Below are 14,382 nucleotides of genomic sequence, written 5' to 3'. Positions count from 1 at the left end.
TTCCTCGTTCTTTATGATGCTCTCTGCGCTTTAAACAGACCTCTGAGACTATCACAGTGCAGGTGCATTCATACAGAGACTTGATTACACACAGGTGAATTCCATTTATCATCGTTAGTCATTTAGATCAACATTAAATCATTCAGAGATCCTCACTGAACTTCTGGACAGAGTTTGCTGCACTGAAAGTAAAGGGGCTGAATCATTTTGTGCACCCACTTTTTCGGTTTTTATTTGTTAAAAAAGTTTAAAATATCCAATAAAGTGTGCTTTCGTTTGAGTTTTAGGAGTTCCACCAGTAATATTACTCCACATGGTAATGATTTTAAAAGCAAATATGCTAATGCTAAAATGCTAAAATCCTGTGTTTTGCAGAAGTTTGAGTTGATTGGAGTTCCCGCTGTAATCTTATTTGTGTATCCCAGAGGTGATATTCACTACTCTCCACCTATTTATGTGTCGTTGATTCCCTTCTCAGGTCTGCTGCCTTTGACCAGCGGGGATTCCGACACCGACAGTCTCTATGACCTTGAAGGCAAAGGCCGAGTGGTGTACTACTAGTAAGTCGAGCTATCGTTGTGCGTAGCGACGAAAACTAGCACCGTTCTCTCTGTCAGCCGCTTGGCTCGTCGTTGGAACCGCTTCTTCAGGATGAAGTGCCTGGTCTACGTCAAGACCAGGACTTTTTACTGGCTGGTGATGTTCCTGGTCTTCCTCAATACGCTGACCATCGCCACTGAGCACCACCACCAGCCCGCCACGCTCACTGCCATTCAAGGTAGAACCCGGGCGGCCATTTTATCTGGAACTTCCGAAATTTGAGCAGGTTTCTTTTTTGGGCAGACGTGGCGAGCCGGGTCCTTTTGGTGCTGTTCGTGGTGGAGATGTGGGTGAAGATGTACGCCCTGGGGCCCAGGGCCTACTTCATGTCTCTGTTCAACCGTTTTGACTTCTTCGTGGTGCTTTGCGGCATCCTGGAGATGATCATGTTGTCTGTGGGGGAGGTCACCCCCTTGGGTTTCTCTGTGCTGAGGTGTATTCGCCTTCTGAGAGTTCTCAAGGTCACAAAGTGAGTCCTGCAAACCATTTTTAAGACTTACCCATCAACCCATGACATTGCTACGACTTTCTTTTTGTTTCTAAATCGTAATATGCTCTAGATGATAGCAATTTTAGGGTTCAGGTAAGAAGGGTTAGGAGATAGGGGTTAGGGACAAGGGTTAGAGTTAGAGGGTTAGGGTTAGTTCTCAAGGTCACAAAGTAAGTCCTGCAAACCATTTTAAAGACTTTCCCATCGACACGTGACATTGCTACGACTTTCTTTTTGTTTCTAAATCGTAATATACTGTAGATGATAGCAATTTTAGGGTTCAGGTAAGAAGGGTTAGGAGATAGGGGTTAGGGACAAGGGTTAGAGTTAGAGGGTTAGGGTTAGTTCTCAAGGTCACAAAGTAAGTCCTGCAAACCATTTTAAAGACTTTCCCATCGACACGTGACATTGCTACGACTTTCTTTTTGTTTCTAAATCGTAATATACTGTAGATGATAGCAATTTTAGGGTTCAGGTAAGAAGGGTTAGGAGATAGGGGTTAGGGACAAGGGTTAGAGTTAGAGGGTTAGGGTTAGAGTTAGTTCTCAAGGTCACAAAGTGAGTCCTGCAAACCATTTTAAAGACTTTCCCATCGACCCGTGACATTGCTACGACTTTTTTTTTGTTTCTAAATCGTAAAATGTTGGAATTATACATATATATTTATCCTACAGTTGACATTAATATGTTATAAGTGTTCTCAGCCCTTTTTGAAGAGTTTTTAGCCCGTAAGCTGTTCTTCAAGGCCATGAGTTGTTTTTTGTACGGTCTGTCCCTTTATCTCACATACCAATGAGTGCAAGTTGCCCCGGAATAATCCGTGTAATAATTTTCCTTTTATGCATGCAATAACTCAAGTTGTTTTTCACCGAAAGCCTTGACAGAAGAAAGGAGGCGTCCAAACAGAAACCAGCTGCGATCACCGGGCGGAAAGCAAGGCGTGCGAAAGAATATTAACACTGCGTAGCAACAGTTAGAATGCGGTCTCAACCAGTTAGATAGAACCCCCCCCTTTAGAGAAGTTGAGACTTATGTACGATAGGGCGAACCCTAATAAAAATAGGAAAGAGATCGAAGATTTCTTCAGAGTGATTTGGGAGATTGGCGGTATACAATCTATTCGATCGCTTTCCTTGCAAGATATTTAAACTGATCGATTCTCTATTGTCTTTTTATTTCAGAGCGTTTTATCATAAATGTTGGGGACTTAAACCTAACATAAAATACTGTAGATGATAGCTTTTTTAGGGTTCAGGTAAGAAGGGTTAGAGGGGGTTAGGGACAAGGGTTAGAGTTAGAGGGTTAGGGTTAGGCGGTTGGGGTTAGAAGATACGAGTTAGGTGTAGGGTTAGGGCCTAGGTTTACAATAAGGTTCTGAAAAGGAACAAACCATTTTGTTTTTCAGGTATTGGACTTCCCTGAGCAACCTAGTGGCATCCCTGCTCAACTCTGTTCGCTCCATCGCTTCTTTACTCCTCCTCCTCTTTCTCTTCATCGTCATCTTCTCGCTGCTGGGCATGCAAGTGTTTGGAGGAAAATTCAACTTTCCTGACAACCGACCCAGGCGCAGCAACTTCGACAACTTCCCTCAGGCGTTAATCAGTGTCTTCCAGGTAAAGACTGTCCTTTCCTGTCCTGGAACATATTGAAACCCATACAATGGTGCGAACTTTTGCTCTCTACCAGATCTTGACGGGCGAGGAATGGACGGCCATCATGAACAACGGCATCATGGCCTACGGAGGTCCAGTTATTCCCGGTATTCTTGTGGCCATCTACTTCATCGTCCTCTTTGTCTGCGGGAACTGTATCCTTTTCTCAATTATTTATGGGATACTTCAGGAAGAATTTGGATTATGTGTTTAAATCTTAAAAGGGGGAATATTGTGGTGAAACATAGTCAACTTTGCAGGAAACATCTGCAAAGGATCTCATCTCATCTCATCAGCCGTACCGCTTATCCTCATTAGGGTCGCGGGGGGGCTGGAGCCCATCCCAGCCATCTCCGGGCAGTGGGCAGGGGACACCCTGAACTGGTTGCCAGCCAATCGCAGGGCACACAGGGACAGACAACTCATTCGCTCATTCACACCTAGGGACAATTTGGACCGGCCAATTCACCTGAAATGCATGGTTGTATAACTGTCCTGAGCAATGTTCCCTGTAATTTTCCTTACGAGTCTGAGCGTTCACACAAGGTCGGTGAGCAGCGCTTGAAACAACAGTGAGCAACCATAATCCCAAGTGTGGCAAGATAATTCATTGCAAATGCAAAATTATTTTTCACTTTTGAAGGAATTGACTCATGTACGATTGCAAAGCCTGTAGGGCCTACAAACGTCGTTTGTTTTTACAATTCTTTCACAAGATATCCTTTTCTTTTTATTTCCTGATATATTTTGTCGCATATCATTAACATTTTTGGGGGCTTATTTAGTCAGCTGTAAGATACAGAACTGTACTTAGCGTATTTTCCGCACTATAAGGCGCACCGGGTTATAGGGCGCACCCCGAAAAAATAGTTTTTGGTCCTATTTTTGACATACATAGGACGCACCGGATTATAAGGCGCTACAATGGGAACGTGGACAAAACAGTCAGATGGTTCAGTCCAACTTATTACCCCCTTAACATTCCCAAAGCTTGCAAAGACGCAAATACGTGTCGAGAACACGTGCAGATGCGGTGTCCATACAATGTCACTCAAATGCATCGTTCCATCATTCGGAAGGTTAAAGTCTTGGGATTCAAGAAATGCCAACCCTTCCTTAGTATCTATTTTCTTTTTCGCTCGCAACTTTACTGTGCATATGACAATAAACACTTGGAATTGAGTTTAATTTAAAAATAGACACTCCATTCCATCCATTATCTGCACCGCTTATCACAGAAACATCGAGTTCAGTCTGAAACCAGATACAGGGACAATATAAAACCCGGAGTAGCTCACCGAAGTCGTTGTGTTCATAATAATGTGCAGCCAATGTCCTCTTATATCCGTGAGTGTAGTAAATCCAGGACAATAGAAAAAAATGCTTTCTCTATGCCGTCAGCCACGTGCTATACACATTCATCTTTTTTGGCCAATTGCAGGCTTTGTTTTGCCGTTAAAGCCAATGCCAGCCTGTAAATGATAAAAAGGATCCGCCCCCCTTGCCTCCGAATAACTTTAGCCAATAGTGACTGATTCAAATGATGATTGACACATTGGTTAGCCAATGAAACGCCGGTAAATAAATCCCAGCATACACCGCGGACTACTTGGCCTTCGGGGGAAAATCTAGTCGGCGGCTGCTTGCCTTAGTTGCAAGACTTTGCGACTTAATATTGATCCATATATAAGGCGCACTGTATTATAAGGCGCACGGTCAGCTTTTGAAAAAAATAAAGGCTTTTAGGTGCGCCTTATAGTGCGGAAAATGCGGTAATCCCATTTTTTAGTGGAAGTACAATGTTGGCAACAAGATTCACTTGATATAATTGGATATTATTTGAATGCAACACAAACTTTTTCTTCTTTTTTCCGTGTTTTTTTTCTACTTTTTTTTAAATTCCTTTAAAAAAAATCTCATTGTGTTTATTTTTTCCGAGCTGTTATTTTTTTCTTTTTGTTCTCTATTTACGTTTTTCCTACTTTTCTTTCTTTTCTTTTTTTCTGGCTTTTTTCTAAATGTTTCCTTCTTTTTTTCTCTTCCTTTTGTTTCTTTTTTTCCTCAGCTTTTCACTACTTTTTCATTTTAGTATTTTTTTCTTTTTTGTTCTATTCCCCCCTTTAAGTCATGTTGTGCATCATTTTACATAATATTTGGTCATGTTGGGATTAAAGAAGCAAAAACAACCCGAAGAGCCGTTTAGGACACGAAAGAGCCGCTTCCTTTTAGTGAGCCGAGCCGAAGAAGCCGGTTCCCCGACAAACTCTACTAACTTTACTCAACTTCGTTCTCCTTCGACTCGACTTCAAAATACCGCATTTAGGACACAACCTCAGGGGAACCCGTGTACTTTTACCTTCATGCACTGTAACTTTGACTTAAGCCGCTTCTTAATTAGTCATTTTGAGCCCTCATTTTTGTGCGCTGGCTAGATTTTCTTGTGCGCTGAGAATGTTTAGCTTAGAGGGAACACTGGTCCTGAGGAAACTTCTGGAACTGGACGTTTCGGACAACCATCCATGGAAATTCGGGTGATTGGACAGTGACGCCAGACAAATTCAGAAGAAGCTTGCGTAATGTAAAGTTTTAACATTTACTATACTGAAAACTGACTTCGAAGACACTTCACGTGTCTTGTCCAAACCCTTACAGTTGGAGCATGCCCAAAAGTCGTAGAAGTTATTGAGCCGAGTATAGTCCACCTATTAATTTATTAGCCGAATCAAAGAGTTAAACACATCGGATCTTTCTTCCTTGCCAATTACAATCGTGTGTAGAAAGACGAGGGGGTTTTGGGGTGTTATAATTAAATGCAGTTATAATTCATGCCGATGAAATGTTCACGCCCCATGACCAGGCCTCTGGCTGATTGGTCCGCCCCGTCGTCGATGCAAATTTCCCAATAATGGGAGAAGGGTGATAGGTCATCGCCCTACCCCCAAGGCGAGGTGATAAATCATTGTTATCTGCACAGACGGAAACCAAAGACACATTCCAAAGGAAATGCGGTTTCGACACCCTTGTAAAGAAATGCAGTCAAGGCTGAGGTCAAACTTAGGACAATTATTTCTGAGTATAAGTGGAATAAAACGGCAAAAAATATAGTATATAACTTCAGTTACCAAAACAGTAATAGATAGATAGATAGATAGATAGATAGATAGATAGATAGATAGATGGATGGATGGATGGATGGATGGATGGATGGATGGATGGATGGATGGATGGATGGATGGATGGATGGATGGATGGATGGATGGATGGATGGATGGATGGATGGATGGATGGATAGATAGATACCATAGATAGATACCATAGATAGATACCATGGATAGATAGATAGATACCATAGATAGATACCATGGATAGATAGATAGATACCATAGATGGATACCATAGATAGATAGATACCATGGATGGATGATAGATAGATAGATAGATGTCTAGATAGATAGATAGATAGATAGATAGATAGATAGATAGACACCATAGATGTCTAGATAGACACCATAGATAGATGTCTAGATAGACACCATAGATAGATGTCTAGATAGACACCATAGATAGATAGATAGATAGATAGATGGATGGATACTTTATTCATCCCGTAGGGAAATTCACACTAGATGCTTGGATTGTCCAAATTTAGTGATGTTGATGAGATTAGTGTTCCTGATGATTTTAAATAACTAAAAGGGAAAATATTGTGGAGAAATCAATCACATTTACAGGAAACATCTGGAAAATATCTTGCGTCCTAAGAAAGCTTATGCAAGTGATAAGGTTATTGAAGGCCTGTTTATCTGAATTTGGTGTTGTTGACGAGATTAGTGGTCCTGATGTCCTTGATCATTACAAATGATCAAGGTGGGAATATTCTAGAAAAGGTAGTCAAATTTTCTGGAAATATCTGGAAAGGATATAATTGTTCTGAGGAAGCTTGTGTGCTCATTTCTTGACGGCCTGGTTTTCTAAATTTGGTGTTGTTGACCAGATCAGTGTTCCTGATGTTCCTGGTGATTTAAAATCATTAAAGGGGCTGGGGGTATATTGTGGAGAAAATAGTCAACTTTGCAGGGAACATCTGGAAAGGATCTTGTGCACTAAACTCACACGTGCATAACTGGTAAAGTTCTTGACGTCTCAACTACCCAAATTTGGTGTTGTTGACGGGGTTAGTGTTCCTGATGTTTCTGATTATTTCAAATCATCAAAAGGGAGAATATTGTGTAGAAAACAGTCAAATTAGCAGGAAATATCTGGAAAGGATGTTGTGTTCTAAGACTGTAATGCGTAATTAATCAAGTTCTTGACGGCCTGATTATCCAAATTTGATGTTGATGACGACATTGGTTTCCTGATATTCTTGATGATTTGAAATGATCAAAGAGGGTTATTTTGTGGAGAAACTGTGAACTTTAGAGGAAACTTTTAAAAAATATGAAAGCTTCCAAAGTCCTGATTATCCAATTTTGGTGTTGCTGACGAGATTGGTGTTTCTGACTATTTTCAATCATAAAACGGGGGATGATTGTGGGAAAAACTGTCAACTTTGCAGGAAACATCTGGATATGATGCTGCGTTCCAAAACTATCCTGGTAAATCTTGCATAACTGGAAGTTTTAGATAATCGCTTTATCCAAATTTGTTGCTGTTGACAAGAGTGGACCACTAGAGCTTGGGTATATTAGCTTGTCAACTTTACTGATCACCTTCTGTTTTTATTTTCCACCAACATTTATGATAAAACATTATACAATGTTCTTTCGAGGGGACTGGGGATCCTCCCCTCTCTATCTAAGGGGGGCGGGAGACCGAAAGGTCTCGCAAACTCTAGTGATTGGGTCACTAAATGTGAGAGGATGTGGAAGTAAAGCGACTGAGTGGAAGAAAGAGGAGATCGTAAAAGGAAGGTTGACGTGTTAGCCTTGAGTGAAACAAAGGAATACTGTATACTCATAGAATATTGACAGTTTTACGGTATGGAAGGATTTATGGTTTTATTCGGAAAATTGGTTGCTGCTCTATGTCAGTGTTTCTCAACCTTTTTTGATCCGAGGCGCGCCTTTTTAGTCGGAAAAAATCTTGAGGCACACTCTCTGTCGATAATGTTAAGATATTAATTTAATTATTTTTCATGATTATTTATGGTTGTCTTAACATATGTATTTATATTTTTTGTATTCATTCATTTTTTTACATGTTCAATTAAATGTTTTATCGACCTATTCTTTTATAGCATATTTGGTTATGCGCTTAGTTTTTATTTTTATGTATTCATTATTATATTTTTATTAATTTATTTATTAATAAATTCACTTATTTAGGTATATGTTTATTTGTTGATTCATGTATTTATGCCCACGATAAGAAGGTAGGCGCCTCGCATGCCTGTTGCCGCTAACGGTGTGTGAGTGTGTGTGTGAATGGGTAAGTGTGAAACACATTGTAAAGCGCTTTGGAAGGTCTTCATTGACTTGAAAAGCGCTATAGAAATGCAGACCATTTAACAAAAGAGTTATGTTTTCCTGAATCGGATCCAACCAGACATTCTTCTCAACGTCTTTCTGGCCATCGCCGTGGACAACCTTGCCGAGGCCGAGAGTCTGACCTCGGCTCAGAAGGAAAAGGCTGAGGAGAAGATGAGAAGGAAACTTCTACGGTAAATCCATCTTTGACAAAAAAAAAAAAAAAAAAAAAATGATTACCGAAACTCAATGGTACGAAGGTCCAAGATGCCCGACAAGACCGACGAGGAGAGGGAGAGGATCTCCAAGAAACTGGCTGAGCAGAGAGCCAAGATGGAGGGCATGCCGACCACGGCTAAGGTTCCTCAGTAAACCAACATGTCGACTTCACGCAGAACAAACTCAACAACGTTCTTTCCTTCAGCTCAAAGTTGATGAGTTTGAATCCAACGTCAATGAAGTCAAGGATCCCTTCCCGCCTGCAGACTTCCCAGGTAAATCCAAGTACTCCGTCTATGAATATACTCGAACATCCTTCAAACTGGTAGCAAATTTTGGGGTCAATTTATTATTTTCATAGAATAAATTACTCAATTATTAGAAAAACTGGTGAACAATTTAAACTAAGATAGTCTCACCTTTTGCTGCACCATATAATTTTTTTTGTAATCGGAAGTTTGGCCACTGGACAAGTATTTCTAGAGCAGTGGTCGGGATCTGACTCACGAGCCAGATCTGGCTCTCTTCATGAGTACCAACGGCTCAGTGATAAAATGCTAAACGTGAAAATTCTTCTGAAGCATTCCAAGTCCGGAAAATTCTTAGTTGGGTTTATCTCATCATATAAAGAGTTTGGTCCAGTAATCAAAGAGCACAGTTTTACCTACAGTTCACAGTCAAGCTGTCACACAAACAGACCCTGTTTTCTGTATGCCGCTGAAGAATCTTTGATATGGATGCTCATTTCATAATGTATGTTCCCTTTTGAGACACCATCCATCCATTCATCCATTGTCTTCCGCTTATCGGGTCGCGGGGGCAGCAGCCTTCATAGGGAAGCCCAGACGTCCCTATCCCCAGCCACCTTCTCCAGCTCATCCGACGGGATCCCGAGGCATTCCCAGGCCAGCCCAGAGACACAGTCTCTCCAGCGTGTCCTGGCCCCAGGGCCTCCTGCCGGTGGGACATGCCCGGAACACGAAGAAGTCATCCTTATCAGATGCCCGAGCCACCTCACCTGGCTCCTCTCAATGCAGAGGAGCAGTGGCCCTACCGGATGACTAAGTTTCTCACCTTATCTCTAAGGGAGAACCCAGACACCCTGCGGAGGCAACTCATTTCGGCCACTTGTATCCGGCATCATGTTCTTTCGGTCATAACCCAAAGTTCATGACCATAGTGACCATTGTGAATTTCCCTTCGGGGATGAATAAAGTATCTATCTATCTATCTATCTATCTATCTATCTATCTATCTATCTATCTATCTATCTATCTATCTATCTATCTATCTATCTATCTATCTATCTATCTATCTATCTATCTATCTATCTAGAGATCTATCTATCTAGAGATCTATCTATCTAGAGATCTATCTATCTAGAGATCTATCTATCTATCTATCTATCTATCTAGACATCTATCTAGACATCTATCTAGACATCTATCTATCTATCTATCTATCTATCTATCTATCTATCTATCTAGACATCTATCTAGACATCTATCTATCTAGACATCTATCTATCTAGACATCTATCTATCTAGACATCTATCTATCTAGACATCTATCTAGACATCTATCTATCTATCTATCTATCTATCTATCTATCTATCTATCTATCTATCTATCTATCTATCTATCTATCTATCTATCTATCTATCTATCTATCTATCTATCTATCTATCTATCTATCTATCTATCTATCTATCTATCTATCTATCTATCTATCTATCTATCTATCTATCTATCTATCTATCTATCTATCTATCTATCTATCTATCTATCTATCTATCTATCTAGCCATCTAGCCATCTCCCCTGGTCATATCCCTCGAGAGGGGTGACCGACAGCAAGACAACACATACAAAAATAAAGAAAATAAAATAAAAAAATGAATAAATAGGGAAAAAGTAGCAAAAAACACACACAAACATTTTTGGACCATGGCCAACCCAAATTCCCAAACACCCAAACGATTTAAGCACCTCGACACCCAAGTTAGTCATGCTTTCGTCTCTCCAGATGAAAAAAGCGGCCATGTCACTCGGGTCAGGGTGACACAACACACTTCTGTTCATCAGCAGGGCCCGACAGCTTTCGCTGGTTTACCCCTGCTGCATCATACAGGGGTAAACGCGTCCAAACATCCCACTATCCTTTCACAACACCTCTCCACTCATTCCTATCACCATTATATTTAGACTCTTTCCTGCAGTCCACTCATAACACCATCCATCCACGTCAATCACGGCCTTCTTCTTGAAATGAAATGAAAATGAAATGATCTGCATTTCTATAGCGCTTTTCAAGTCAATGACTTCCCAAAGCGCTTTACATTGTGCTTCACATTTCCCAATAGCGGCTGTGATCTGTGCAGCCATGTAAGGCGCTAACCTGCTTATTGGGGGTAATTGGGGGTTCAATGTCTTACCCAAGGACACTTCGACATGTAACACGGACAAGCCGGGATTCGAACTGGGATCCCTTAATCCTAAAACGATCGCTCTACCTCCTGAGCTACTGCCGCCCCCATTGACTTCTGCATTAATTTTAAAAATTTTTTTTAAAAATAAAATCAAATAAATCAAAACATGCTTCTCCTGTCTCTGGGTGGAACAGGCACCCAAATTTGCTGGGGGAAAGAACATCAAGGCCTGTTCAATGTCTTCATTTGAGTCAGACTTGAAATTCCTGAAGTGAGTGTAGGTGCGGTGCAAGTACAACTGCTAGATATAAGATGTTTACCAGTCAAAGATGGTGATTGTTTACTTATGCTGAACACCAGCATTCAACATTCGTTCCTCATCCATCCTCTCCAATGTGTCCAAACCGACCGAGTACTCTCTTATCCACACGCTTGCTCTGTTCCACTACTACTCCAGTTCTGTCTCTCACAATTTCATTTCTTGAAAAATTAGCCTCTGGCCTAAAATATACGGTTTGGCCCTCTCTTAAAAAATTGTATAAATATTTTGCTATTATGGCTTTTAAGGTCAAAAGGGTTCCCTACCCCTGGGGTAGAGGTTCTTGATATTTTAGTTGATACCTACACAGGATAACGGCAAGAGTTTCCTGCGGCCGTCGCAGTGTATGTATGTGGATGCGTTTCGTCTATCTAACGGGGTCTTAAGGGTCCCCTTTCTTATGTGTCTGCGGTGTGCCAACATCCGGCCCGTGCGTGGACTGCGTGCAACCGGCCAACTCGCTTTTTCCATAGTTAATTAAAACAAAGCATCGCGATGGGCTCCAGAGCGTGTTGACGCGATGTGATTTCTGCCCAGTGCTCTGAATGTCAAAGTGAAGAAATTGAGCCGCGTCGCAGGCCGCGTCCTCCCAGCACGCCACCGCCCCGGTTACAAATTCACCAAGCGCATTTCGGCAAGAGTTTCCTGCGGCCGTCGCAGTGTATGTATGTGGATGCGTTTCGTCTATCTAACGGGGTCTTAAGGGTCCCCTTTCTTATGTGTCTGCGGTGTGCCAACATCCGGCCCGTGCGTGGACTGCGTGCAACCGGCCAACTCGCTTTTTCCATAGTTAATTAAAACAAAGCATCGCGATGGCCTCCAGAGCGTGTTGACGCGATGTGATTTCTGCCCAGTGCTCTGAATGTCAAAGTGAAGAAATTGAGCCGCGTCGCAGGCTGCGTCCTCCCAGCACGCCACCGCCCCGGTTACAAATTCACCAAGCGCATTTCGGCAAGAGTTTTCTGCGGCCGTCGCAGTGTATGTATGTGGATGCGTTTCGTCTATCTAACGGGGTCTTAAGGGTCCCCTTTCTTATGTGTCTGCGGTGTGCCAACATCCGGCCCGTGCGTGGACTGCGTGCAACCGGCCAACTCGCTTTTTCCATAGTTAATTAAAACAAAGCATCGCGATGGGCTCCAGAGCGTGTTGACGCGATGTGATTTCTGCCCAGTGCTCTGAATGTCAAAGTGAAGAAATTGAGCCGCGTCGCAGGCCGCGTCCTCCCAGCACGCCACCGCCCCGGTTACAAATTCACCAAGCGCATTTCGGCAAGAGTTTCCTGCGGCCGTCGCAGTCTATGTATGTGGATGCGTTTCGTCTATCTAACGGGGTCTTAAGGGTCCCCTTTCTTATGTGTCTGCGGTGTGCCAACATCCGGCCCGTGCGTGGACTGCGTGCAACCGGCCAACTCGCTTTTTCCATAGTTAATTAAAACAAAGCATCGCGATGGGCTCCAGAGCGTGTTGACGCGATGTGATTTCTGCCCAGTGCTCTGAATGTCAAAGTGAAGAAATTGAGCCGCGTCGCAGGCCGCGTCCTCCCAGCACGCCACCGCCCCGGTTACAAATTCACCAAGCGCATTTCGGCAAGAGTTTCCTGCGGCCGTCGCAGTGTATGTATGTGGATGCGTTTCGTCTATCTAACGGGGTCTTAAGGGTCCCCTTTCTTATGTGTCTGCGGTGTGCCAACATCCGGCCCGTGCGTGGACTGCGTGCAACCGGCCAACTCGCTTTTTCCATAGTTAATTAAAACAAAGCATCGCGATGGGCTCCAGAGCGTGTTGACGCGATGTGATTTCTGCCCAGTGCTCTGAATGTCAAAGTGAAGAAATTGAGCCGCGTCGCAGGCCGCGTCCTCCCAGCACGCCACCGCCCCGGTTACAAATTCACCAAGCGCATTTCGGCAAGAGTTTCCTGCGGCCGTCGCAGTGTATGTATGTGGATGCGTTTCGTCTATCTAACGGGGTCTTAAGGGTCCCCTTTCTTATGTGTCTGCGGTGTGCCAACATCCGGCCCGTGCGTGGACTGCGTGCAACCGGCCAACTCGCTTTTTCCATAGTTAATTAAAACAAAGCATCGCGATGGGCTCCAGAGCGTGTTGACGCGATGTGATTTCTGCCCAGTGCTCTGAATGTCAAAGTGAAGAAATTGAGCCGCGTCGCAGGCCGCGTCCTCCCAGCACGCCACCGCCCCGGTTACAAATTCACCAAGCGCATTTCGGCAAGAGTTTCCTGCGGCCGTCGCAGTGTATGTATGTGGATGCGTTTCGTCTATCTAACGGGGTCTTAAGGGTCCCCTTTCTTATGTGTCTGCGGTGTGCCAACATCCGGCCCGTGCGTGGACTGCGTGCAACCGGCCAACTCGCTTTTTCCATAGTTAATTAAAACAAAGCATCGCGATGGGCTCCAGAGCGTGTTGACGCGATGTGATTTCTGCCCAGTGCTCTGAATGTCAAAGTGAAGAAATTGAGCCGCGTCGCAGGCCGCGTCCTCCCAGCACGCCACCGCCCCGGTTACAAATTCACCAAGCGCATTTCGGCAAGAGTTTCCTGCGGCCGTCGCAGTGTATGTATGTGGATGCGTTTCGTCTATCTAACGGGGTCTTAAGGGTCCCCTTTCTTATGTGTCTGCGGTGTGCCAACATCCTGCCCGTGCGTGGACTGCGTGCAACCGGCCAACTCGCTTTTTCCATAGTTAATTAAAACAAAGCATCGCGATGGGCTCCGGAGCGTGTTGACGCGATGTGATTTCTGCCCAGTGCTCTGAATGTCAAAGTGAAGAAATTGAGCCGCGTCGCAGGCCGCGTCCTCCCAGCACGCCACCGCCCCGGTTACAAATTCACCAAGCGCATTTCGGCAAGAGTTTCCTGCGGCCGTCGCAGTGTATGTATGTGGATGCGTTTCGTCTATCTAACGGGGTCTTAAGGGTCCCCTTTCTTATGTGTCTGCGGTGTGCCAACATCCTGCCCGTGCGTGGACTGCGTGCAACCGGCCAACTCGCTTTTTCCATAGTTAATTAAAACAGAGCATCGCGATGGCCTCCAGAGCGTGTTGACGCGATGTGATTTCTGCCCAGTGCTCTGAATGTCAAAGTGAAGAAATTGAGCCGCGTCGCAGGCCGCGTCCTCCCAGCACGCCACCGCCCCGGTTACAAATTCACCAAGCGCATTTCGGCAAGAGTTTCCTGCGGCCGTCGAAGTGTATGTATG

At 43.7% G+C, this 14,382-nt stretch overlaps 1 protein-coding gene across 1 annotated transcript in view; it reads left to right on the top strand.

Moving 5' to 3' along the window:
* Positions 1-14,382, top strand: part of LOC148368595 (dihydropyridine-sensitive L-type skeletal muscle calcium channel subunit alpha-1-like) — an 82,802-nt gene that overhangs the window by 31,869 nt on the left and 36,551 nt on the right. The window contains exons 9-16 of the mRNA XM_088330569.1: positions 479-560; positions 618-778; positions 844-1,069; positions 2,496-2,703; positions 2,777-2,897; positions 8,290-8,404; positions 8,471-8,570; positions 8,635-8,704. Coding sequence (XP_088186695.1) covers positions 479-560; positions 618-778; positions 844-1,069; positions 2,496-2,703; positions 2,777-2,897; positions 8,290-8,404; positions 8,471-8,570; positions 8,635-8,704 — 1,083 coding nt within the window. The remainder of the gene's footprint in view (positions 1-478; positions 561-617; positions 779-843; positions 1,070-2,495; positions 2,704-2,776; positions 2,898-8,289; positions 8,405-8,470; positions 8,571-8,634; positions 8,705-14,382) is intronic.

Source organism: Urocampus carinirostris, chromosome 3 (genome assembly GCF_059441175.1).
Source record: "Urocampus carinirostris isolate Australia breed hairy pipefish chromosome 3, RoL_Ucar_1.0, whole genome shotgun sequence".
Lineage (NCBI taxonomy): Eukaryota > Metazoa > Chordata > Actinopteri > Syngnathiformes > Syngnathidae > Urocampus > Urocampus carinirostris.
The sequence above is the reverse complement of the archived record's forward strand: the minus strand, read 5'-3'. Positions and strand labels throughout refer to the sequence as shown.